This window comes from Mesocricetus auratus, unplaced genomic scaffold (assembly GCF_017639785.1).
Source record: "Mesocricetus auratus isolate SY011 unplaced genomic scaffold, BCM_Maur_2.0 Super-Scaffold_6730, whole genome shotgun sequence".
Taxonomy (NCBI): Eukaryota; Metazoa; Chordata; class Mammalia; order Rodentia; family Cricetidae; genus Mesocricetus; species Mesocricetus auratus.
In genome coordinates this window covers 116,440,741-116,465,984 of record NW_024429184.1, presented here as the reverse complement: position 1 = coordinate 116,465,984, position 25,244 = coordinate 116,440,741, and the positions used below count along the sequence as shown (strand labels likewise).

The window sequence follows — 25,244 nt, the reverse complement described above, 5'->3', positions numbered from 1 at the left end:
TATATTATCCTCCTGTGGTCTTTGATGGAGTTGAAGACAGATAGTTATAATCATAGTTTTCCTTAGTTATGATAAAAGGTAAGCTACATATAAGACTTTAGACTCACAAAGATAGGATAGATGATATTTTCTTTAAATCTTACTAAATGTTAATGGACAAAATATTGTAACTATATTGTTATACTTGATAACTGTTCTGTTATATATAATTTGACTATGTTAAAGTTAAAACCTTTCTTTTTATTTAGACAGAAAAGAGGAGATGATGAGAGATGCCATTCTGTAAATCTGTCTCTTATTGGTTGTTGAATAAAGCACTGTTGGCCAATAGGGAAGCAAGATAGGTGGAATTAGGAGTCGAGGAGTGCTCTGGGAAGGAGAAACACAGGGAGTCATCATGTAGCTGCCATAGGGGTAAGAAGTCTGCACCCTTTCTCCGGTAAGAGAAATACTTAGGTTAACAATTTGGAGTAAATACTTAAGTCAGAGATAGCCAGTAAGAAACAAGCAAGACCAACAGCTTCATAATTAATACAGCATCTTGTATGTTATTTGGGGACTACAACGTGGCAAAGCCCTGGTGACTGGTGGGGAAAAACCAAAATGGCTGGCAAGGAAAAGGCTTCTCTCAACAGTTTTGGTTTTGTTTTGTTTGTTTGTTTTTTTGAGACAAGGTTTCTCTGTGTAGCCCTGACTGTTTTGGAACTCACTCTGTACACCAGGCTGGCCTCAAACTCAGAGACTGGCCTTCCTCTGTCTCCCAAGTGCTGGGATTAAAGGTGTGTGCCACCACTGTTCTATTTGGTTTAGTGTTTCTAATGATGGAGTCTCAGGCATGTTTCCAGCATCCCTAGGTTATCTCCCCACTCCATTTCTCCTCCACCTGTAAATCCACTGATAACTTGTAAGATCAGCATGGTCTAGTTTTGTTCTATAGTCTTTAGAGTTTGCTTTTACATAGTAGAACTATTTCCCCGCAGGGAAGTCCTCCCTGGGGAGTCAACATAAACAAAAGGCAACTCTGAAGCATTTGTTTACCCGTTTATTCATTCATATACCCACTCAACAAGTGTCTCTAGCATCATCTGTGCCAGGCATCTGGCTGGACATGCTAGAGCTCCGGTTTTCATGGCCTCTCTCAGTGGCCTGGAATCCAGCATCTCTGTGAAACAGCTGGAAAAGCCCAGGTCTCCTATGGTCACCCTGACCTGGAGCAAGGCCATGAGAGACCCAGACCTGGCCTCTGAAATCCTTAACTTCTTCCAGTCTCAGTGTTTATCTGTAAGATGGACTAACCCTGCATTCCAAGTGTATGCAGCTGTCACCAGCCCTCGGTGGGAGCATGGCTGGCCCTGCAGAGGACAATTGAGGCACACTATCTTCTGCCTTCAGTGTCCAGGAGAGCACCCCGTACTACCCTACACTAGCTGTGACTGCTTGGGAATTTCCAGGGACAAAAAGCCTTGGGGAGTATTAGCTGTCTTTCACTCTTCCCACATCTGTAAGGTTGTCTGCTGTCAGTATGGACTTCATAGTTCCAGTTCACACACCACCCTCTGGGGCCTCAGTTACAGACCCAAGCCTGCCAACAGGGAAAGACTTCCCCAACTGAGGTGCCAGATAAGATGAGTCCTGCGTCTGAAGGGCAGCTCCCTGGAAACGGGACTGGCGTTGGGCAGAAGCAAGCTCCTTTTAACCCTGCTTGTAAGCAGGCAGTTATGTGGGTCTGAACGCCTTCTATCTGCAAATCTTCATCCCGGGTCTTTACCTTTTCTATTCCTTGGTTGGCAATCTAGTGCCATGGTTGATGGCATGGGCTTTGGTGTTTGGCCAACCTGAGCACAAATCCTGACTCTGCTACTCTCGACTCACTCCTGGGAAAGACTTCATATCTGCGAAATGGGTATAATAATAATAATAATGGGTATAATAATACCACCAGCCTAGCACTGTGGGGAAAATCAAATGAAAGCCTAGTGCCTGGCTCACATAAATACTCTATTTACAGTCTTGCTTTACTTAGCCCTGATTTTCCGGTTGAGAAGCACATTGTTGGGTCGCATCATGGAGTGAGGTCAAGGACACACACCTGTCATCTGCGTACCTGTCACTGGGACCCAGTGTGACCCACTCCTGCCATGACCCAACAGCAGTTTCATGCCAGGAATTAGATGACAAAAAGACCTCACTGTGGTACTCTGGCAAACAGGAGAACGTGCTGTAGTTTTCTTCTTTGTTAGTGGGTCAGAGGGCATTGCCTGGCTCCTCTAGGAGCCGGTCCTCTGCCTCCAGCCTCCAGTAAGGCCACCCCCCTGCTTATGATCCTACACTCTGCAGCATTCGCTCCTCCTGAGGGCCAACTCTTTACACTCTATGTCTTACCACAAGCTCCTTGGTGAGAAGCAAGCTGTCCCTGTCCTGCATAAGGCTCAGCCACAGGATCGGTTACAAGTGTGTTCTGGCCAATTGCCTGTTAGTTCTCCTCTGTGGGATACAGCATCCGTTGTCACCCTGAAGTTAGAGGTATCTCTAGCCAGTGAGTTCCACCATTTTAGAAACCAGCTCGCTTTCTGAGATCCTCAAGGCCTGCGTTACCCTAACATCTCCGGGGGGACCTGGTTCCTGGATCCAACGGCATCCCAACCAGTCATGTTCACAGATTGCCGCCACGACCGAGTCTGCCCTCTGCTTCCGAGCCGGAGGCCCCCCTGGTGGCCAGGTCTAAACTGAGGGTCCTGCCGCACACCGAGAGCCGCCGCAAAGCCGCGGACGCAGCCTCCACGGGCACCGTGTGCTGCTCCAGCAGCATCTCCAGCAGCGAGCTCATCTCTGAGACGAACGTGCTGGCCAGGCGCGTGCCTGCGGGGCTTAGCTCCGGCCCCGGTCCGGCTGGCTTGCCGAATGTCTGGAAGGTTCTCGGTTCCTCTGAAGCTGCAGCGTCAGGGGAAGACAAGTTGTCTCGGTAATTGGTGGTGAGGGGTAAGGACAGTCTCGCCATCCAGGCTGGGTCGGGGGTACTCAGCTTGTCCAGGGCCAGACCTGCAGAGGAAGGAGGGACACGATGAGGGCCAGATGCAGGGAACCGCAGGGAAGCCGGGCGGGGTGGGGCTGTAAGCAGGAGGGCAGCAGGGGACAAAGAAGGAAAAGGAAATGGTGGGGGACACATACGGTGAGAACTGGACGGGAAGGAAGAGGCCTTGCCGGGCAGGCTCCCCGGGCAGGAAAGCTGCTGACCAATGCAGCCGGAGGAGCTTGGTTTGGAGGAGACACGAGATAGACAGGGTTAGCCTGTTTGAGCATGGCATGGAGGAACACAGCAGGTGTCCCAACACTTGGGAAACCGAGGCAAGGGAGTCACAGCAAATTTGAGGCCAGCCTCATCTATACTTCAAGTTCCAGTCCATCCAGGGACCTTATCTCAAAAGCAAACAAACAAAACCAAAAAAAACGAGAAAAATAATAATAACCACTTACTAGCTGCTCATATGCCAAAAATTGCGTAATTATCTCATTTCACCTACTCAGGCATTTGAGGTCAAAAGTCTTATCTCCATTTTAAGGAGGAGAAAATTTACCCTCAAAGAAGGCTTGTTTTCTAGTAACAAAGCTGAATCTGCTGTAAGTCTGAGGACTTTGAAGGCCCTGGCACTCCCCCCTACCTACTCTCTAGGAAGCCTGGCCCTCGATGTGCCTCTGGGATTCCCAGAGCTGGCAGGGCCTGCGCTGTCACCACCTGACCCTCTGTCACCTCCTCACACCGTTGCTTTTCCTGGCCTAGTGTCCATCTGAGAAGGGACGCCTGCCTGAGGATGTCCTGCGGAAGGGACGGGGCAGCCAGAGCCGGGTGTTGGTGGCTTAAAAACAAAAAGTCCCCTAGATTCTCATGCCAGTGTCACACTTGTATTCTCATTTCTCCATCAGAAAACACTGTCTCAAAATAATGCCCAAGGAGCGGGATGTGATGGCACATGCCTGCGCTCCCAGCACTCAGGAGGCTGAGGCAGGAGGCTTGCTGGGAATTCCAGGACAGAACAGGTTACCCAGGCCAGCTAGGATTACATAAGACTCTTTCTCGAGTAACAACAAACAAACAGACATGGATTCTAGCCCCAAAAGCAAAGACAATGCAGGAGGTGGGGGAGGAGGGAGATCCAGTTTCTTGCTTTTTTTTCTAAAGATTTATTTATCTATTTATTATGTGTACAGTGTTCTGCCTGCACGTACCCCTGCAGGCCAGAAGAGGGCACCAGATCTCACTACAGATGCTTGTGAGCCGGGAATTGAACTCAGGACCTCTGGAAGACCAATTAGTATGTTCTTAACCACTGAGCCATCTCTCCAGCCCCCCAGTTTGTAGCTTATGAAACACACACACACACACACACACACACACACACAATGTGTTACTGGTAATAGGTATTTAATGCTTGTTTCAGGTTAGTTGTTTTAACTAGAAGAAGATGCTGGAAGGAAATAGGGTAAAATATTAACTGAAATTCTCTGGGCACAAATGATTTGCTCTTTGTTTCCTACTTTACCAGAATGCTGCTTTTGCAACTTGAAAAGGTCATTCCAACATGCAACTGATCATTTGTTTGGATCTGTGAATGATCCCCTGGTTCTTGTCTTCAGTTCTCAACTGCACAGGATGGGGTGTCTGGTCCCCTACCTGGGATTGGTGGTTGTCTGCTGTATAATTAATAGATGTGATGATTGACCCTTGACATTGGCAGACTGAAACATTAGTTCCCTGAGACTCTGAGACATAAGAGTTGGAATTCTTGGTAATACAGACTCCAGCCTTTCCTGATTCATGATCCACTTCAGAGGAGAATGGGAAATTATGGAGCATCTGAGAACAGCTGGAAAGTGATGATGAGTTCACTGTGTAACCTTCATTACGAATTCAGAGAGCTCAGTGAATTCAGTGAGTTCATCTTCATAAAATACACCCTCCCCATGTGTGTAAGCCACCAGAAGTCAATATCAGATGTCTCATTCCATTTCTCTTTTTCTTTTTTGAGATGAGTTCTCATGTTGTAGCTCTGGTTGGCTTGGAACTCCTTATGTAGACCAGGCTGGCCTCAAACTCACAGATATCCACCTGCCTCTGCCTTCTGAGTACTGGAATCAAAGGCATATGCCACTCACTATGCCTGACTTTCAACTTATTTTTTGAGACATTCTCTCACTGAACTGGGAGCTCACGATTCAGCTAGGCTATCTAGTCAACAAGTCCCAGGGACCCCCCCAGTCTCTGCCTCCTCAGCACCAAGATTTCTGGTGTGCACCGTCATGCCTGGCTTTTACATGGGTCTTTGGGGACCCAGACTTAGATCCCCAAACTTTCGTGGTAAACACTTCACCCACTGAATCATCATTATCACTTCTTCAGATTTTTCTTTTAATCTGATCTCTAAGTCCTAAATACATCTCTCAGTAGCCCTGGAGCATCTAGTTCTTAGACAGCAAAATCTTCCCCACCCCCTTTATGGTCTTCCCAACTCACGTTGCCCCGTGCCTTCTGGGCTGTGGGGAAGCAGAACAGGTCAAGGATTGAGCCCTCGGGTTCTAGCCACAACTGGTCAATGAGAGAATACAAAACCGTAGCCACCAACCATATGTGGGTACTGAGCCCTTGAAGTATAGCTTGTATGACTAAGGACTCAACATTTCATTTTATTTAACTTCATTTAAATAGCCATATGTGGCCAGTGGCTACCATATTGAACAGCACAGCTCTAAAATTTAGAGCCATATTGCCTATATTAATAGCCATTAGTTGCATGACTCTTGGCAAATTATTAAACACTCTTGACCCTCAGCTTTTTTCCCTTTATGAAATGAGGATGATGAATAGTCCCCTTCTCTTCGTATTCTCTTCAGAGAAACCTATAAGAGGTGACTTGCACTTAAAAAAACACTGTATCAGTGCTAGTTATGGTTTTTAGGCCCAGAAAGGGCAAAAGATGTCTTGCCTTGTAGCCAGATGGAACATGTGAGGAATAAATTAACTCCAGAAACAGAGGTTGGGACGGCCAGGGGTGGGTGTGTCATCTAAAGGAGGCAGACCAGTTCCTACGGAAGGTGCTTGCTTGACCGGGAGAGTCTTTTATTAAAGTTCGTATTATGTTTACAGTCAGAACTAATCCCTTTGCTTTCCTTTCCTTCTGCCTCCTCCTCTGCCTTGCCTGTTGTTTTTATAGGCTCTTGTGCAGTTCAGAATAGTCCCAGATTCATCAAGGATGACCTTGAGCTTCTGGCCCTCCTGCCCCCAGCTCCAATGCACTGGGATTTCAGGCTGAACCAACAGGCCTAGGAAATGCAGCACTTGGGAATAAACCCAGATCAGGCAAGCACAACTGAGCTATGTTCCAACTCAAAACTATTGTTTTTGTAGGAAAACGAAGAATCTCTTTATCTTCAATTATCATATTAAAGAGTTGTCTCTTTTCTGGAGTGAAAGGTTATTTAAATATGCCAAAAGCAACAGTGCAGTTGGGTTTACATTGCTCAGGTTTGGGTTCCCAGCCAAGATAGAGGAGACTCTGGGAAGGCCAGCTCACCTGTACATTGCATTTGGTATTATCTACCCCAGAGGACGGCCTGTAGGCTGTCCTGGCGCTTGGCACACAGACCTAAAGTAACTGCTTACTCAGCAGCGACCCTACGTCAAGCCTCGTGCTATGTTATCCTCTTTCTTTTTTAAAGATTTATTTATTCTATTTTATGTATATGAGTGTTTTGCCTGCCTGCCTATCTGTCTGTGTAGGATGTGTGTGCCTAGTGCCTGTCAAGTTCAGAAGAGGGTGTTGGATCCGCTGCACTGGAGTTACAGACAGTTGTGAGCTGCTGTGTGGGTGCTGGGAACTGAACCCAGGTCCTCTAGAAGAGCTGCCAGTGAGTGAACCACAGAGTCATCTCTCTAGCCCCGTTGGTTATTCTTAACAATGACTTCTAAAAAGTAGAACCTGGGGTCTACTTTTTTTTTTTTTTTGGGTTTTCGAGACAGGGTTTCTCTGTGGCTTTGGAGGCTGTCCTGGAACTCGCTTGGTAGTCCAGGCTGGTCTCGAACTCACAGAGATCCGCCTGCCTCTGCCTCCCGAGTGCTGGGATTAAAGGCGTGCCACCAACGCCCGGCTGGGGTCTACTTTTTATAGCAACTCACCACTGTCTATAACTCCAGTTACAGGGGATTCAATACCGTCCCACAGACAAAACACCAATGCACATAAGATAAAAATAAATAAATAATTTTAAAAAAGTAGAACCCAATCATTAAACAAGAGAAAGCAGGGTATGGTGGCTCATGACTATAATCCAGCACTTGGGAAGTTGAGGCAGGAGGATTCCAAGGTCAGCCTGGGCTACATATCGTTATTGGAACCCTGTCATAAACAAGCACACCACCACCACAACCATACAACTAAACAAACAGGTAGATAACCACTTTCTGACACTGCAGGGCAAATAAAATGCTGGTCACTCGAGGCCGGGCTGGACCGACAGCCTCCAAAACAATATAGAGAAACCCTGTCTCGTAAAACCAAAAAAAAAAAAAAAAATGCTGGTTACACCCCTCCCCAGACCACACCCCTCTCCACAGTGGATTGGACAACTCTGGAGCGGGTGCATGGGTGGATGATGGACGCGGAAACAGCACGGGGGTGACTCCAGGGCGCCCCTACCTGTGTGGGGGTCCAGCAGGCTGGACAGCTCTTCTTCTAGAAGTCTCTTCACAGAAAGATCCTCCTCAGTGCCTAAGGGGGCCTCTTCCAGGTCAGCTTCTGCTTGGCCGCCGGGCCTGACACCCGGGCCATCTGCGTCTGGGCTGGTAGCCCTGTGGAGAAGCCAACAGGGTTTCAGCTGAGGAATTCCCACATAAGTGTCAGGGAACTGGTGCATAGCCTGGCTTACAGTCGGGGTGAACTGGGTCTTACACTGTCCGCCTTCCTGCTGACCGTTCCTCCTCCTATGAAATGGGAGTAAGAACTAGTAACTCTCATGAGGTTTGGTAAATGAGACCTCGTAGGTAAAGGTTTAGCATAGTGCCCCGCAACAGTCTAAACAGTGGGCACACAGCGGAGAAATGAAGCCATTGGTCGTCCTGCTCACTGTTGTCCCCCTGTCACCTTCAATGAATATGGCACAGGGTGGCACTTAGTAAACGTCTTCAGTCGGCGCGGTCGTCTACCCAGCATCAGCCGGGCTTTTCCTCCTTTCGTGCTCCTTGTCCTCCTGTTCAGTGCTCAGAACATGCCCGGCACACTGGGCACCTGGCTAACACATGGCATGAGTGGCCACGGCTTCCTTCCTTCTGAGAGCATCTGAATGGGACATCCTTAAACTATTTATATCTACACCTGCACCCAGCTTCCGGGCTTAGTCTGGGGCCCCTATGTCTCACTGACCCTCAAGGCCTCCAATAGTCACTCAGGGCTAAGCCCATCCCTACAGCTGAAAAGTCTCCTTGAGGGGCTCGAAGACCCAGGATTCCTATTTGATTTCTGTGACCATTTCTGCTGCTATTAAGCGAGGGGGTGGCAAGCTGGGGGTAAGGGTGATGACTACCCTAAGTCAGGCCTCCTGTTACGCAAACCGCTCATTCATTGGACCCACTCAGGCCTGTACAGAAGAGTCATTCCCATTCCACCACCCAGAAGACTTTTACAGCTTGCCTAAGGCCCCCGTGGACTAGGTAATTAAGCAAGAATTCAAACCCAGACCCTTGACTCCGGAATGTGAGCACTGTTAGGGTTCAGGAAAGCTGCCAAAATGTGAAGGCTTTTAAAGCTGGCCCTCTGACCTCCTATCCCAGAGCTCCCAACCCCAGGCGAATAGATAGCCGTCTAGAATTCCTTTCCCAAAGTAGGTCATAGAAACTAGAACTTTTCCCAAAGCCAACCATAAACCCTAAAAACACACTTGACTTTGCCCCTTTGCTTCCTGGCAGTAAAGATATTCTCTGACTTGCCTAGCTGGATTGCAGCTTGCTAGTTTCTCATTCCAGAAAAGCTCCTGGCTCACACTGGAAGCTCGGTAGAGAGAAGCCATCCAGATAAGCCTTGCTGGGACTCCCTCCTTGGTCTAAGCTTCAGTTTGCTCATACCCTGTTAGCCAATTATATTTCACAGGTGTCCCTGAAACACTGCACCCAGTCTTAACGATGGGTCCTTGGAGCTTCAGTCTAACGGCTTCTCCTGCATCACATCAAACAACGATTTAAGAAATTGTTATGGGGTCTGTGAGACAGATGACTCAGTGGCTAAGGGCACCTGCCGCCAAACCCACATCCCCTGAGTTCAATCCCTGAACCCAGTGTGACAGAAAAGAGAGAACAGACACTCACATGCTGTCCTCTGCCACACACACACACACACACACACACACACACACACACACACACCCCTCCCCCTTCTCATATACAAAATAAATCAATGTAAAATAATATTTTAAATTTACTATAGCTTTTCTCCTGTTCACTGGTCTGTTGGCAGTTTCTTCAGAAAGACTCAAACGTTGAGACTGCAAGAGGAAGATCTATTTTTCCACACATATCGAAGAATAGGATTCTTCAATTCCTGGATCGCCCTCAGGGGCACGCCCTCACAGCTACACCCTTACATAGTATGCTTGTAGGCCAATAAAAAGAAATGTAAAAGTTACAGATTTCAAACCAATCGAGTAGTCAGGGGAGATAGTCAGAGCTAAGAGATGAAGCAATTTCCTTAGCGACACTGGGACCTGCAAATATCATAAATACAGTGGCCCCGGATGGAGCCTCCAGAGAGGGGGATGGGTGCTGTCTGCTGCATGTGCCCCCTGGGCTGGGCTCTCAGGGTGTTCACCTTTCCACACTCACTTAGGCCCTAGGCAGGGTGACCTAGTGGCCTGGAGGAGACAGTGCTGTGGGTGCTACATGCTGCTTACCTGCTGCCGCCGGGCTTGGCCAAGTATTTATTTCCTCGGTGGTTTGGTTTGGGCTGGAATTGGCCCTGATGCAGCAAGGACAGCAGCTGGGAGATTTGCTACAAGACAGGAAAAATCTGTTGACTCCACACAATTCCCACCCAGCACGCTTCCTCGCCGGATGTTTCCCTCAATGCTGGTGCTTTCTTTTTATAGTTTTTCCTCTGGCTTCAGATGCTTCTGCGATCAGATGGGGGGTGGGGGGATGGACCTGTGTAACTGAGACAGGGACCTGGGGGAGGGTGCTTTCCGGCTTTGCCATGTCACTGCAGGCCCTGGGCAGCTAAAGGAGACAGCATGGGGACCCTCAGAACCATCCCCATAAGCTCATTCTCTGGAGTGATTGGTGGGCGTGGAGGGTTGGAGTGGAAAAGGCATTTCCGGATCATGCGGTTGTTGCTTTGATAAGGATTCTCTTCAAGAGTTATTTTTCCCCTTTGAGCAGCAGTCAAGCATTCTAGCTTGAATTTGGGGGGGTATGCAAGACTTCATGGTACAGGGAAGAAATGGTGTCATTTAACCAATTCACTTATTCACCCTGTCAGCCAATGGACATGATTTAAAAAGTATTTCTTTGTACCAGGCATATGTTTCTGTGGGACTTGTAAGAATGACAAGGGGACCTCTGTTGTCTTCGGAAGTTCATGGTCTTACAAGGAAGGCAGGGAAGAGGATGACAGAGGCGGAGTGTGGGAAGGGGTGAGGTCTGTAGGAGCAGCAGTCTCAAACCTATTTTGGAGCAGGCAGTAACAAGGAGGTCTGCTGAAGACAGTTACCATTGACTTGCTTGTCTTTTGAGACAGGCTCTTACTGTGCTGTGCAGGTTTCCCTTGAGGGACTGGAACTATAGGCATGTGCCACCAAACCTGGCTTTTAGGCAATTCAACGAATGATTTTTGAATTCTGTCTGTGGGCCAGGAACTCCTGCTGAGACCAGGGCTCTACAGGAATTCCGCCAGAGACTGGACGGTCTGGACATTAAGTGAAGACAGCTACTGTTAAGCGGTTCTCAAAGACAAAAAAAAAAAAAAATGGTGGTGTTTCAGAACGATGGGAGAAGTGGGGGTTGCCTGGATTGTCAGCCCCACAAGCCCAGGACCTGGAGGTAGAGGACACAGACCTCGTCTTGGCAGATCCAGCTCTCCTTCATGGCTGCTAGCTTGTGAACATTCAGGCAGGTTTGAGACCTCAGCTTCCCAATCTCCACAGCATCGTCAGTGCTTATTAGAAATGTTGACACTGACACTCAGGGACATTACCTCTAAAAATGTGCATCTGGGTGGCCAGGACCAGGGTTGCACTGTGGCTTGGGAGAGTCAGGGCCCCACACCTGCCTCAGGTAGCTTCTGCCTCCCCACCAGGTCCAGAAGCCCTTAAAAGAGAAGCACCAGCTACCTTCTACCCGTGACACTAGGTAAATACAACCTGAAGCCCAGGGCTGCATTCTGGCATTCAGAGTCACTACACAGTTAGAATCCAAACTCTGGAGTTGGATTCAGATTCACATGCTAAACCTGTTACATCCTAACCTCCCATCGTCATGGCCCTAGAAAATTGCTTATGGATTCTCAGCCTCGGTTTCATCAATAGGGAAATAATAATGAGACTGAGGCCACGTGGCGAATTACTTGTTGATAGAGCCCCAGGTAGCACTTAGTAATTACCTGGTGACAACTAATCTCATTTGTGCTACATAGTAGCTGCAAGAAGGTGATACCACCCATGCATTTTGTAAATGTGGAACCTGAGGCTCACAGGCCTCGAAGCCACAAGGCCAGATACTTGAACTCGGGTCTGACCATCAACTGTCAGAGAGACCTGGGTGTTGGGCATCTTACTCTTGACCTCCCATTGATTCCAAATGGGTGCTTCTCTGTCCATCACTTCACTTTCCATCACTTCAGTGGTCAGGCAGACGTCTGTCTGCTCTCTATTGTCATGCCCAGTGGCATGGCTAAGAGCTCACCCTAAAAGCGGTGGATGAGTGATTGAATGAATGAAGGAGTTTCCTCTGGGTTTGCAGGGAGTCCTAGAGTGAGATTCCTAAGAGAATAGCTAACCCACCTCCAAGTGGCTTCCTGGGAAGGGGGTTGGAAAGGCGGGCCGTGTCCCTCCCTACTCCTTGAGAAACCTGAGCTGCTTGTCTGGCCCAACAAAAATATGTATCTGACGCTCAGCCTTGCCCAGTGAAAGCTTTCTGGACATCAGAGAAGCAGTTAGGGATGTTAAGGACCATCCCTGAAAAGAACTCCCCTTTGTGCTTAGTAAATCCTCAGGCATGAAGCAGATGACTACTCGTCATCCCATTAGTCCTCCTTTCCAAGGCAGTAGAGACCAAGTGAGTTTGATTTCGTTATTCCCATTTCGTAGATGAAGAAAATGAGACTCCTAGGTTAAAGGTCACTCCCTACATTCTCCAGTTCTAAATTGCTGTGTTTGAGCTGGGATTTGCATCCCTATACAAGTTGTTTCCACTGTCTCCCTAGCTGGGAAACTTTGGGGTCTCAAGCAAATGCCCTGAGGGAGTGTCACCTAGGCCTGACTGTTTCACAGGGAGGTTGCCTAGACAAGATGAGCAGGTTGAGAGCAGGGATGCAGTGGGGCCTTGTGGAGGAGATAGTAATCATTGCTGAGCATACACTACAGGCCAGACAGACACTGCTGTCAGTGATCGTTCATTTTGTTTTGATACAGTCTTGTAGGGAGCATGCCGCTAAAGTGGGTACCTGCCACACAGATAAGCTGAGGAACTTCTCTGTGAGCCGCAGGTGGAAGATGCAGAGCCAGGATTTGAACCCAGACAACCTCAGTCCAAAGTTAGTATTCCTAATCACTGCCTTTGCTGTGTGTCCACATGGCCAGGCATGCGCAAGTGCTTTACAGGGGTAACTGGCCTGACCCTTGGGGCAACTCTGCAAGGCACACACTCCTCACTGCCATTCCTGGTTCACCGTCAGGGAGACTCGGGATCACACTGCTAAGATCTGTTGAACTCAGCCTCTGCGCCACAATGTCTAAGGGTGAGTATGAAGAGTAAGGGTGTCTAATGCTCTTAGTAGGGTTCTCAGGGTGACCAGAAAAAGAGCCGCCCACGCCAGAGGTACCTGGACAGGTGGAGAATCTCCAGCAAGCTCCTCCACGGGGTTCCGTTCCGCAAAAGCAGCCACAGATAGCCGCACCAGGCTCCTCAGAATCTGGTGGGGACCCGACTCTCCCTTAGGAGACGCCTTGCTGTTGAGATTGCGCTGCCGTCTCAGGGTTGCAGAGGAGGATGGTGGGCTCTGGAGGGCCTCCTCACTGCCCTGGTCTCCAGCCAGCCTTGCTACAGGGCTGCCAGGCACCTTAAGAGGCCTTAAGTGTGGCTGGCCTAGGGCAGGAGGGCCCTCAGGAAGGCTTAGGTTCTCTCGGGAGGCATTCCTCTGCCTGGGATGGCTGAAAAGGAAGTTGAAGGTGTCCTGCAGTCCCTCCTGGCTCTCTGCCAGGGCTCCCTGGTTGCCTTGGTTACGCAGGGTCCTGTATAAGGTTGGCGTGAGGTGGAAGGGGGCCTGCAGGCAGGGGTCCCAGCCTGTCTCCATCAATGCCTCCTTGCTGGTATCCTTGTGGGATGACCTAACTTCGTCAGCCTCACCCTCCTGGGCCCTGAGCATAGGCACCAGGTGGATGTCTGCCTTCTGAATGTGTTTCTGGGGCCTCTTGGGCTGGTGGCGGTATGTGGACTCAGCTTCGCGACAGTTGTAGGCCCTGTTATCCCTTTTCTCTGTCCGGCAGATGGACACAAACAGAGCCAAGATCAACCCAAAGATGGCCAGCAGTGCAGCCAGGCAGATTGTTGCCAGCACCGGCGTGCTCAGGACCCCGGGCTCACGAGCAGAGTCCCTTAGGTGGTCCACACTGGTGACAAACACGACCCTCAACAGAACTTGAGTCTGCAAGGAGGGGCTGCCCTGGTCCTCCACTACTATGCCCAGGTCCCACTGACTCCCAATGAGGCCGCTGGCATTGGTGACATTAATGAATAGCTGCCCCCGGGAGGGGCTGAGGATAAAGAGATGAGCATCATTCCCACTTCGAATGCTGTAGAGGAGCTCCCCATTGGCCCCCGAGTCTGCATCTCTGGCCACAATAGTCACCAAAAGGAAAGGCCAGGGGCTGTGGGTGGCTATTGGTGCTGTACCAGTAACCGCTGGATCCAAGCCACGGGGGTTCTCAATGGGCAGCAGAAGGTGGCCTGTGGAGGCATTTACAAGCACCGAAAGGGTGGCTTTGCCTTCACTAAGCACAGGCTGGATCACTTCTGGGGCGTTGTCATTGGCATCCAAGAGGCTAACCCACACAGACATGCTGGATGCCAGCTGGGGCTGCCCTCTGTCCTCCGCGATCACCTGGAACTCAAAGCCTGCCATTTGTTCATAGTCCAGTGACTTCTGAGCAGTGACCTCTCCTGTTTCAGAATCAATAGCTACTAGGTGAGAAACAGGGGAGTCCTTGATATGGTATGACACTTTTCCATTAATGCCCAAGTCAGCATCATGAGCTTTGATAGTGATAAGATGAAGAGAGGGTGGGTTGTTTTCCCAAGTGGAGACCTCGTACCGGCTCTTCTCAAACACAGGGGCGTTGTCATTGACATCATCAACCTGAATTCGTAGATCCTTCTCAGCTGATAAGGGCTGGGGTCCTTGGTCTTGAGCGAACACAGTGAGAGTATATACAGACCACTGCTCTCTGTCCAGTGTGGTGTTGGTGAGCAGCATATACGTGTTGCCATTAGTCCTTTTCAGCCTGAAGTGGCCCAACTCTTGGTTCAGCCAACAGTGGACCAGACCATTGTTTCCCGAGTCCAAGTCATTCGCACTGACAAGAGCAATGAAACTGTCCTTGGGAATATCTTCTGACACCAGTGACGTCTGAGAGGCCCACGTGACGTGGATACTTGGGGCATTGTCGTTGACATCTAGAACTTTGATGAGAACTTTGCAATGGCCTGGAATGGAATTGGGACCTAGATCCCTTGCCTGAACATCTACCTCATAGGCAGGGTTCTTTTCATAGTCCAGGGCTTGGCGCAGAATGATCTGGCCTGTCTTGGCATCTACGCCGAAGGTATTCATCACCTCTGAAGACACATGCTTGCCAAAGAAGAACTCTACCTCCCCGTTGGGTCCTTGGTCTGGATCCGTAGCAGTTAGGTTTATGAGAAGAGTGCCAGGGGCAGTGTCTTCTGGGATTTCTAGTGCTAGGGAACTCTCAGCAAACACTGGGCTATTGTCATTGGAATCCAGGACATTGACCTTGACCACGCTAGTGCCTGACTTAGGGGGATTCCCATTGTCATAGGCAGTCAGAACTAGATCAAAAAACGAGTGGACTTCCCTGTCCAACTCCTTCATTACCACAAGCTCTGCATGCTTGGTCTCATCAGGCCCCACAATAACATCCAGGGCAAAGTGTTCACTGGGAGACAGGGAGTAGGAATACAGGCTGTTAGAACCAGTGTCTTGGTCAAGAGCTCTGTCCAAGGGGATTCGTGTGTGCAGAGAGGCACTCTCAGAGATTTCCAGCTCCTGTTCACCCTTGGGAAACTGAGGCTGGTGGTCGTTGATGTCTAGTACCTGAATCTCCACGTGAATCAGAGCCGAAGCCCCTGTGGCAAGCACATCAAAGGACACTAGGCAGGGATCTTGCTGCCTGCATAGCTGCTCCCGATCCAGCCGGCTCGAAGTGCTGAGCAGGCCATCCTCAGACTTCATCTGAATGGGCAGTGCCTGAGGCAGCTGCAGGATCTGGAAGGCATCTCCTGCCTTCCCACGCCTCTCTTCCACTCCCCGTTCTTGGGACAGTCTCCCTACCACTGTGCCGGATGGCACTTCCTCTGTCACTTGGAATTTCACCATGAGAGTGGCCACCTCCTGACAATCCCCTGAAAGGAACAAGTAGCTTCCTGGCCCCAAGAGCCCTAGCAGGAATGGCAGAAGTAGCATCATGCTTACCGCAGGGAGAGCTGGACTCAACCCACTGGAGTTAGCTCTTCAAAGGCAGGACACATCCCCCAGTGGTCCCTGAATGGCTCGATCAGCCTGGATCTCCCACTTCAGACTTGCTGGTACAACTTTGTCCCATAATTAGAAGATGCTGGAAGAAGCAGGATCGCCAGCAAGGCCATCTTTGTGAACAGTGACTGGTGAGGCCCCCACACCGATGAACTGCCAGAGGGGGCTGTGTTCCGCAGCAGCACCAGCTGCTCCACTTAGCAGCGCTGGGCAGGAACCCGGCTGAGAGAGACTTGACCTAGTAAAGCAAGCGGGAAGTAGGGATCTGACTTACAAACAGAGAAGCAGCTTTTCCTATGGAAACCCCACCTACAGGAAAAGGGAGGGCTGTGAGTTTCAATGGCAATTAGAGAAGGAGCATTTCCTGTGAGGTTGAGAGGATGAGGCCAGGCTCCCTGGACGGGCTGCATGGGAAGGTGCTGTCCACGCAGCCAATGAGGGACAGCGGCCACTGTGTGGCCGAGTGAGCAAAGACCTATGCTGATGTCCCTCTAGGGCACCTCAGGCTCCCCATCTCTCTTCCTGCTCCTCTTCTTTTCTTCTTCCTCTATTCTTCTGCCTTCAGCCCCTGTCTTTTTCTTATGCTTGTTGGACTCTCTGCCTCAACTTTGCCCCCATGTTTGTCTCTCTGAGAAGCAACCGTTATTAGTAGAAAATGGCACCGGTTCAAACGCTGACTAATGACTTAACCTGCCTGAGCCTCTATTCCTTCATCTTCAAAGTGGGGTGTGGAGGAGAATAGTTGTCCTCCCTGCTGGAAATTGGGGAGACTGGATGAAATGATGTATAAAAATCCCTAGGTCCAGTCCTGGTCGCAAATCACAAACAACAGTGTTGTTTGGGTAAGGGTATTGTAGTTGACAGAATTCAATCCAGCTGCTGTTGGCACTCTTACCTTGGCCGTGGGGTAGTTTTGACTCACATTGACCCCTGAGGGTGCCAACAGTTCTACCAGAAGCTGTACTGAAGGAGAGACCTGTCTGGTCTGACTGCAAGGCTCCCCTCCCCCCCTCCCCTTCCTGAGATCCTTGGGATCCATTGTTCTCTGCATCTGGTCCAACTTGAGTCTCTGTCTGGGGAACCCCCACCTCCCTTCCTCAGCCTCCAGCTTTTCATGTTCCCTTCTCCCACACCTTCCTCTCCCTTTAATCCGTCTTTCCCTCCCTTCCTGCAATTCTTCTCACCCCCCCTTTTGTTTATGAGAGTCCTGTGAAGACAGCTGCCCCGCCTCCATTCCCTCCTCTGGACTTGAGGTGAGCCCTCCATCCCACTCACCTCCCAAGGTGCAGGAGGACAGAGGAGTGGGCAGGCTGCTTGCACGGCCTCGTGGCTTCTGTTTCCCTCCTTCTGTTGCCTCCAATATTCTTCCAACCTTATGTTGGTTTACTCTGGGGTCTGTAAAGCATTTGGAATGATGGAAATTAAGGTCAGCCTCCCAGAGATGGGTGTCTACTGCTGAGTCCTCGGGGCCAGAGATGCCCCATTTGGACACAGTGACACCACTCAGGGCTTGTTGGCATAGAGATCCATGGCAGTCAGGCTTGGGTGGCTGATGGTTAGCCACGTGCTCCCTCCCCTTCCCGATGCCCTTCCATCCTCATTTCACTCATGGAGTTTACTCAACCATCTCAGCGGGTCCACTGAGCCATGGCAAGTGTCCTGAGTCCATAGGGCCACCTCCTATGACACAGCTTTGGGGACTGCCAGACTCTTACAGATTTAGAGCACAAATGACTGAGTCTCTGCGTCTGGGCTTCTGTCTCTGAAAGTGTGGTTGACATCTATCCTACAAGTTTATAGTAAGGACAAAAAGAGCGATTCACATGGAGGCCTGAGTGTGGGGCCGGGCAGGAAGCATGCAGTAGGTAGAGACCACCATTTTCTCTTTCTCATCTTGCAGGGTTAAGGCTCACATGCAAATGTGAAGTCAGTCATGCATTTACCTTTCTGCTTTTGCTTGCTTGTTTGTTCATTTTTTTTTCCTTTGTCTGGTCTCTCTTAGCTCTGGGTGGGCAAGATACAGGCTGTACTACAAGGGAAGCCATGTGGCCCGCCTCAGAGCACAGGAACACAGCGGATGCTCCTTGTGCTCTGGTGACAGCCTACATGATGACCTCACTGTCTGGCCCTTATTCATCCCACCACCGCATGGGGCAGCAAAGAGACCTTCACCCCAAAGGGCTTATGGTCAGTGCGGAAGTGGGGGAAGTGAAAGGTGACCCCAGTGCAGTCACTGTGTACTGTGACCCGAGAGCCTCAGGACAGTTGCTCAGTGATTCCTGGTGGACAGGGGTGGTTCACTAGGGCAACGGGGAGAGCAGAGAAAGGCAAAGCAGGCCACAGACGAAGGCTGGGCGGAGACTCCAGCGTGGACAAGCTGGTTCCTTGCACTGAGCCTGGGGGGTCTGTGTGGCACAGACGAAGGAAGGCGGGACCAGGGGCACTGGATGATGAAAGGCCTGGGTTCCCACGGGAAGCACCTAAAACTTGTTCTGGAAGCCAGAGGAGCTGGCTCAAAGCAGGACAATGAGATCAGCAATGAGTAGCCAGCCTCTGTCCTGAGTGATTTACCCATGTCCTCTCATCTCCCCTCCCCTGCCCCCACCGCACGGCCAAGTCATCAGGCTAGAGAAGCTTGAACACAGAAGCTGTCCAAGATCCTGAAGGTTTGTCTTCCAGAAAGCCTCTGCAGCTGCACCCGGGAAGGCCAGTTGAGAGTCTGCAGAAGAGCTGGGTGCAGAGAGTGTTTCCAGAGTGGGCATGTTTCCAGAATGCCATCTGGTGGTCAAAGGCAGAGAGCAAAGCACAGAGGCCGGAGGGGACAGCCTCCAAGGTGGGAGGGGACAGCCTCCAAGGTGGGAGGGGACAGCCTCCAAGGTGGGAGGGGACAGCCTCCAAGGTGGGAGGGGACAGCCTCCAAGGTGGGAGGGGACAGCCTCCAAGGTGGGAGGGGACAGCCACCAAGGTGGGAGGGGACAGCCACCAAGGTGGGAGGGGACAGCCACCAAGGTGGGAGGGGACAGCCACCAAGGTGGGAGGGGTCATAGAGCTGTGCTGCCCAGAAGAGACCACAAATAATGACACGTCTCCATGCAGCAGCAGTTCTCAGCCTTCCTAACGCTGTGACCTTTAGCATAGTTCCTCATTTGGGGTGACCCCAACCACAAAGTTATCTCACTGCTACTTCATAGATTGCTATGAATCATAATGCAAATATCGGATGTGTGACCCTCAAAGGTCACATACCCACAGGTTGAGAACCATTGTCTTAATAGATGACCTAATCTGGCTGTGGCACTACATTTATGTAAAGTCAGTACTCATCAGAAGTTCAAGGTTATTCTTGTCTATAAAGAAAGTTGGAGGTCAGCCTGGGCTACATGTGGTCCTGTCTCAAAATGGCAACAACACCAAAAGATAACCAGGGCTCAGAAAGAAACAATGGAGTTCATGATTTTACATGTGTTATTTGTATTCTTGAGAAGAAACTGCTGTGGATATTTAGCAATGCTATATACAATTACATATAATAGAATATGTGTGCTTATGCATACATTCATGTGTTATGACCATGAATACAAAAAAATGAACTCACATCACAAAACTTTGAATTTGTATTTCACATGTGTTTTGTTGTTATTGCTTTGTTTTGAGTATTGGGTTTTGGGATCTTTAAGACAGGGTTTTGTACAGCTTGGGATGACCTTGAAATCCCGGTGAAGCAAAAGATGATCTTAAATTCCCTATCTACCTGCTTTGGCCTCCTGAGTATTGAGATTACAGGTGCATGCTGCCATTCACAGCTTTCTAGGTGTGATTTTTTTATTTAATAATTGCTATGTGCTTGTTATTGGCACTGGTGACATGAAGTTGAGCCACCCCTTGGAAGTCTCAAAAGTTTGTGAAACAAGACTTCACAGTGTTCACAGGTGGTGCCTCTGGGAAGGAGGCCTCCATTCTGTCCTCTTTCCTTCCTTCTTCTGGGGAAAGCTGACCTTTAATAGCGGTCTGTCAAAGGGTAAGTGGAGCTGTTACTGGAATTTGTTTAGAAAGATTTTATTTCCTTGAATTTTGAAAGACGTTTGGAAGGAGCAGAGAAAAAGTATTTGAAATAGGTTTGAAAGAGCTGAACATGGCCTCCCTCAGGTCCTAGAGCTTTGAAGACAACAGTAGATTGGGACTGTTGGTTTGCTCACCCACGCCTTGAGGTGACTCCTGGGGCACAGCGAGGAACTGAGGGGTAAGACGAGAAGGGCAAGAACCAGCGAATCTGTTCAGAACAGTTGGAACCTCCAGGACTTACACTAGTAAGATGCAGCACAGTCTCTTGAGGTATTTACAAGACCACTAGGTAAAGGCCAAGCCCACCCACTCAGTATAGACGTCCTGACTTGACCTTCAGGATTGGCTCTCCAGAGACTGCCTACTAAGATAGCTCCAACAGCATTGCCCCCAGGAGTATTCCACTCACAGAGGTGGCTGGACCATCCAAGGCCACCCTCCTTTTAGAGCCAGCCGTTGTTTGAGTGAGAGCCAGGTGTCTTGACTAGAGGGACTCAGCTAGTTATTCTGGGTCACTTGCCTTGGCACGACACTTTAGGGCTTTACTAGGACAGGTAACAAATGTCAAATCTCACATCATTCCATCGCTTTCAGGACAAGTACAGAAAGATAAGTGGACTTTGCAAAGAGAAACTTGCCAAGATATAGGGCTTTTTAAGAAATAAAAAGGTGTTCTGTCTTAGAAAAGAGTGGTAGACTTCAAGGGGGCCACACATGGAATGACTGGAAAGCTTGAGAAATGCTTGAGGCAGGCTAAGAAAATTCATATTTCTCCTTTCCCAGTCTGCCAAGGATGATTCTTCAATCTTTAACTATCACTCCTTCTAGAAGGCCTCTAGTATCAGATTAGTTGAATCCTTTTTCTGACGAGACCACATTGACCTACGTAATAAGATGAAAAAGTAGCAATGAAAATTGAAGAAGTTAAGAGCGGTGCTGGAGAAAACAGGCTCTAAAGGGAGTGAAAGGCAAGGCCATTTGAAGAAGTTGTGGCAAACTATGCGCCTCCTTCATGATTTTCAGGAAAAATGCAAAAATAGATTGATAGTAATTTCAATCTCTCTCACCAATCTTCAGAGGTGAAGGCACTAATGTATGTGTTCTTTTCTTTTTCTTTTTTCTTTTTGGATTTTTGAAACAAGGTCTCTCTGTCCTGGAACTCACTCTGTAGACCAGGCTGGTCCTGAACTCAGACATCCGCCTACTTTTTCCTCATGAGTGCTGGGATTAAAAGTGTGGGACACCACTGCCTAGCTTAATTTACTTGTTTGAATTCTGGGTTTTTTTTTGTTTTGTTTTGGTGTGTGTGTGTGTGTGTGTGTGTGTGTGTGTGTGTGTGTGTGTATGTGTGTGTGTGTGTGTGTGTGTGTTATTGCTGTTTGAAGAGGGATCTCAGTAGCTCAGACTGGCCTTGAACTCCTGGTCTTCCTGCCTTATCTGTCAAGTCTTGGAGTTACATCTAGATGTGTCTCCTGGCTTGTAGACTTCAATTCCAATCTCTACAGGCGCTCCTGATGTACTCCCCACTGGGAACTCTGAGAAGAGTTTTTCAGAAGCGCCTTATAAAGCCAAATCCTACAACTGACTCCATAGCTTCGTCAGAAAGTGAGGATGCTCCCTTACCCAGCATCCTCCAGGTCACCTTTTCTCCCAATACCTGTGTCTCTCTGCTTATCTGACCTCTGGAGTCACCTGGTTCTGTCTCCGCATTCCGCACAGCTCTCTGTTTCTTAGACCCCACCTTTGGCTTTCCCTCCTTGTAGCTTCCAGGTGTAGCGTGTCCCCAGCTACCGGCCTCAACCCTCCCCTGAGCAGAATTGGCTCGGAAACAGATCGCCAGATCTGGTATATAAAAATACAGGGCGCCCAGTTAGATCTGAATTTCAGATAAACAGTGAATACATTTTTGCTCTAAGTATTTTTACCCTACAGCCCTGCCCAGAAATAATATTCACTTCAGCACGACTTTCTCCCCGTCCCCCAACACCCTACAATTTTGGTCTACACAGTGAATTTGAAAACGTATCAGTAAACACAAAAACCAAACACATTGACCGGGAGCATCATCTGCACATGAATATTCAGAAGCTGACTCTGTGGATTGCCTTGTTATGCGCTCAGCATTTCTGGGTCAGTCTGGGATCGAACTGTTCTCACCCTGCAAGAGCGAGCCCAGAGGAAGCCTGGATCACACTCAGTCATTAAATCATTCAGTCCCCCAATCATCCATTTATTTGGTGGCATTCAACATGCTCCTCTTTGTTTACAAGGTCAGTTTTTAGGGGGCAAGGCAAATAGCTCAAGTTGACCCACATTCTCCCTCCCTCTGAACCTTGGGTTTGGGTTTTTTTCTCCGTAGAGAATCTAATCAGCCTAACTCTCTCCTTGCTCCAGAAAGGCTCTTGCAGGAAGGAAAATGAGCCTTTCCGTCATCACATAAATTCTCACGGGGCTTCCCTTTACAAGTTTCTGACAGCTCAGAGTTGAGCCCGGAGCTCTGAGAGAAACTGCCACACACTGATTTATGATGGCAGCCACTGCTAAGCCTCTGCCTCTTTCCTCCTCACAGAACTATGTTACCTTGGGGTTACACAACCCTTTTCACTCTTGTTCAGGGGAATAACAATAAAATGCCAGGTTGCAAGTATAAACACGATAATTCTGTGCCCATTATCATAACCAAATTCTACCTTGCATCAGAAGTACAGGAAATACTCCACGCTGTCAGACACCTGAAGCTTCTGCAGGGATATGTCTTTACATCATCCTGGGATGACCCATAGGGTTGTTGAACTGCACTGAATCAGGAAGCTAGTCACACCAGCTAGTTTTCCTTAACAGACACAACTGACCACTTTATTTGTGAAGTGTTGAGGTGCTCTAAGCATGGCATTGGGGAAAATGATGCAGGCTCAGCGTTCCTACTGTCCAGGTTCATAGCTTGGCTCTCTGTCTGTGATCTACTCTGTCAGAGACAATGGCAAACCAATAACCGTCTTCAAGATCAATTCCCCAGCTTTAAAACAGGGCTGGAGGGGCTGGAGTGGTGTCTCAGTGGCTAGGAGCACATCCTGCTCTTGTGGAGGGCCCGAATTGGTTTCCAGCATCCATATTGGGTGTCTTACAATTGCCTGTAGCTGCAGTTCTAGGGGGACCTAGTGCCTCTGGCCTTAGTGAACACCCGTACTTATGTGTATATATGTATATATACACGTACACATAATTAAAATTTAAAAATAGGGATAATGACAACTAGGATATTGATGATGATCGTGACAAAGGCTGTATGTTGGGTTGCTGTATATTAAGCTCAGTCAGTACACAGGACTTCCAGCAGAGTCTAGCGCATGGTCAGGACTCTGTTAATTATTCATAACAGTTATTTGCATGCTTCTACTTAGCATTTGCTTGTTTTATTTTGTTTTTAGGACAAAACCTACATTAAAAAATAACAATCAAGTTTTCAGATTCCCTTAAGATCTACACGGTAAACAAATACACAGTGACAAGGAACCACCAAGAGTCAATGATAAGGGCCACTGGGTATCTTAGTTTACTTCCCATTGCTGTGGGAAAACACAACTCCTTCACCTGGCATCCTTTGTGCCCGTAAAGCCACTACCACACAGATGACACCTGCCAAGGTCAGCTGCCAGACTGGATGGACCTTACACCCTTGAATCACACAGGCAGAGCTTTTATTCAGCTGTGTTTTAGGAGCAGAAAAGAACTTAGGTTCTTTTGCAAGCTGGGGGCTTAGCTGTGTGTGGTCTCTCCCTGAGGCACTCATCCCTTTATTCCAGTGCAGAGCTGAGGTCTCTCCCAATCCCTTTACCTCTTTCAGCACAAGCCTGAAATTCTCTTTCTCTGCAAACTGTATGTTTTCTATTTCTCTCTGCCTTGTGTCCTCTTTTCTTATTGTAGGCCTATGGAACAGTCATCAATAATATCCATACCACAGATTCAATATTATACTTTCTTGAACTTGCCTCCCCCCCAAAAATTAGCTCACCGCTATTTGATTTAGCCTCAGGCAAGTTCTTAGGACAAGGGCAGAAGGCAGCCACATTCTTTGTGAAAACATCACAGGAAAGGCCTCTAGCCCAGCTGCTAACATTCCCCTTTGAAATCACTTGAGTTGAGCCTCTACAGTCCTTATTGCACTAAGTGCTCTCTTCCAAGATCCCAGAAGAGTCCACTGTGTTCTGCTTAGAGCATTCAACCACCTTCCTAGTCTTCCACATTCCTCCAAGAGAATAAAACAACTGAGGTCAGGTTCTTCACAGCAGGAGCCCACTGTCTGGTACTAACATCTATCTTTAGTTTCTTTCTATTGCTGAGATGAAGCACCAGGACCAAGACAACTTACAGAAGAAGGTTTGTTCCGAAGAATGAGAGTCTGGGAGCGTGGCAGCGAATGACAGGCACCGTGGCAGGAACAGGAAGCTGTGAGCTCACATCTTGTGCTGTGAGTGTGAGTCAGAGAGAAGAGACTGAAAACAGGCAAGGTTCTTTCGTCGTAAAGTCTGCCCCCAGTGACACACTTCCTGCAGCCAGGCCTCACCTTCTAAACTTCGCCAAACAGTACCACCAACTGGCCACCAAGTGCTTAAATGCCTGAAACTATGGGGATAGTTCTTATTTAAACCACCGCAGTAGGATAGCACAGTGACAGAACGCTGGCCTTATATATGTAAGTTCCTGCGTTCAATGTCCAGACCTGGAAAAACTCAAAATTTAAACGTCAGTGATACTTCTGTGCTGGGCAGCCCTCTCCAGCATCCAGTTCTTCTGGGGCTGGACAGAACTTTTCTTTCCATACTGTTGCTGTCTCAAAGTGTAAATGGCCTGGTTTGGGGATGCCCCTGGAATGACGGCCCCTGGAAAGAAGGCTGTGTGCAGAAGTGAGTTTCTGGATGCCTCCTGGGAAGCAATGAGTGTGGGGCCTGGTGGAAGGCCTGCTGATGCATGGCTTGTGTAGTAACTGTCCCACTGTGCGATTCGTTCCCGCTCTCTGTTCATGGTCTGGGTCTATGCACCTGGTGTAGCTCACACACTCCATTCTCTGACAGCCTTGGCCCCTCATCTTCAGCCAGAGGATGGAGTTTGTTTCCTCCACTCTCAGAATTCTTATTTTTGCCTATCATTATGCCATAAATCTTT

At 48.9% G+C, this 25,244-nt stretch overlaps 1 protein-coding gene across 2 annotated transcripts; it reads right to left on the bottom strand.

Moving 5' to 3' along the window:
- Positions 1-1,029: 1,029 nt before the first annotated feature.
- Pcdh12 (protocadherin 12) lies at positions 1,030-24,540 on the bottom strand. Of its 2 annotated transcripts, XM_040741891.1 has the most exons (6): positions 24,451-24,540; positions 17,295-17,414; positions 13,074-16,257; positions 9,931-10,028; positions 7,689-7,840; positions 1,030-3,039 (listed from the first exon to the last, which is right to left on the bottom strand). In XM_040741891.1, exons 3-6 carry the CDS (start codon positions 15,951-15,953, stop codon positions 2,654-2,656), a joined length of 3,516 nt encoding a protein of 1,171 aa, XP_040597825.1. In that variant the 5' UTR covers positions 15,954-16,257; positions 17,295-17,414; positions 24,451-24,540; the 3' UTR covers positions 1,030-2,653. The 2 variants fall into 2 exon arrangements, with proteins under 2 accessions (XP_040597825.1, XP_005069115.1); XM_005069058.4 differs by lacking the exons at positions 17,295-17,414; positions 24,451-24,540 and having other exon boundaries at positions 13,074-16,351.
- Positions 24,541-25,244: the final 704 nt, after the last annotated feature.

What these genes read in the sequence shown, in the direction of transcription:
- Pcdh12 (XM_040741891.1), bottom strand. Translation starts at nt 15,953, where the DNA reads ATGATGCTACTTCTGCCATTCCTGCTAGGGCTCTTGGGGCCAGGAAGC. An exon ending in GAGATTCTCCACCTGTCCAG is followed by an intron (nt 10,029 to 13,073) that starts GTACCTCTGGCG and finishes CCTGTCTTGTAG; the next exon opens with CAAATCTCCCAGCTGCTGTC. An exon ending in CCTGCTGGACCCCCACACAG is followed by an intron (nt 3,040 to 7,688) that starts GTAGGGGCGCCC and finishes CTTCCTCTGCAG; the next exon opens with GTCTGGCCCTGGACAAGCTG.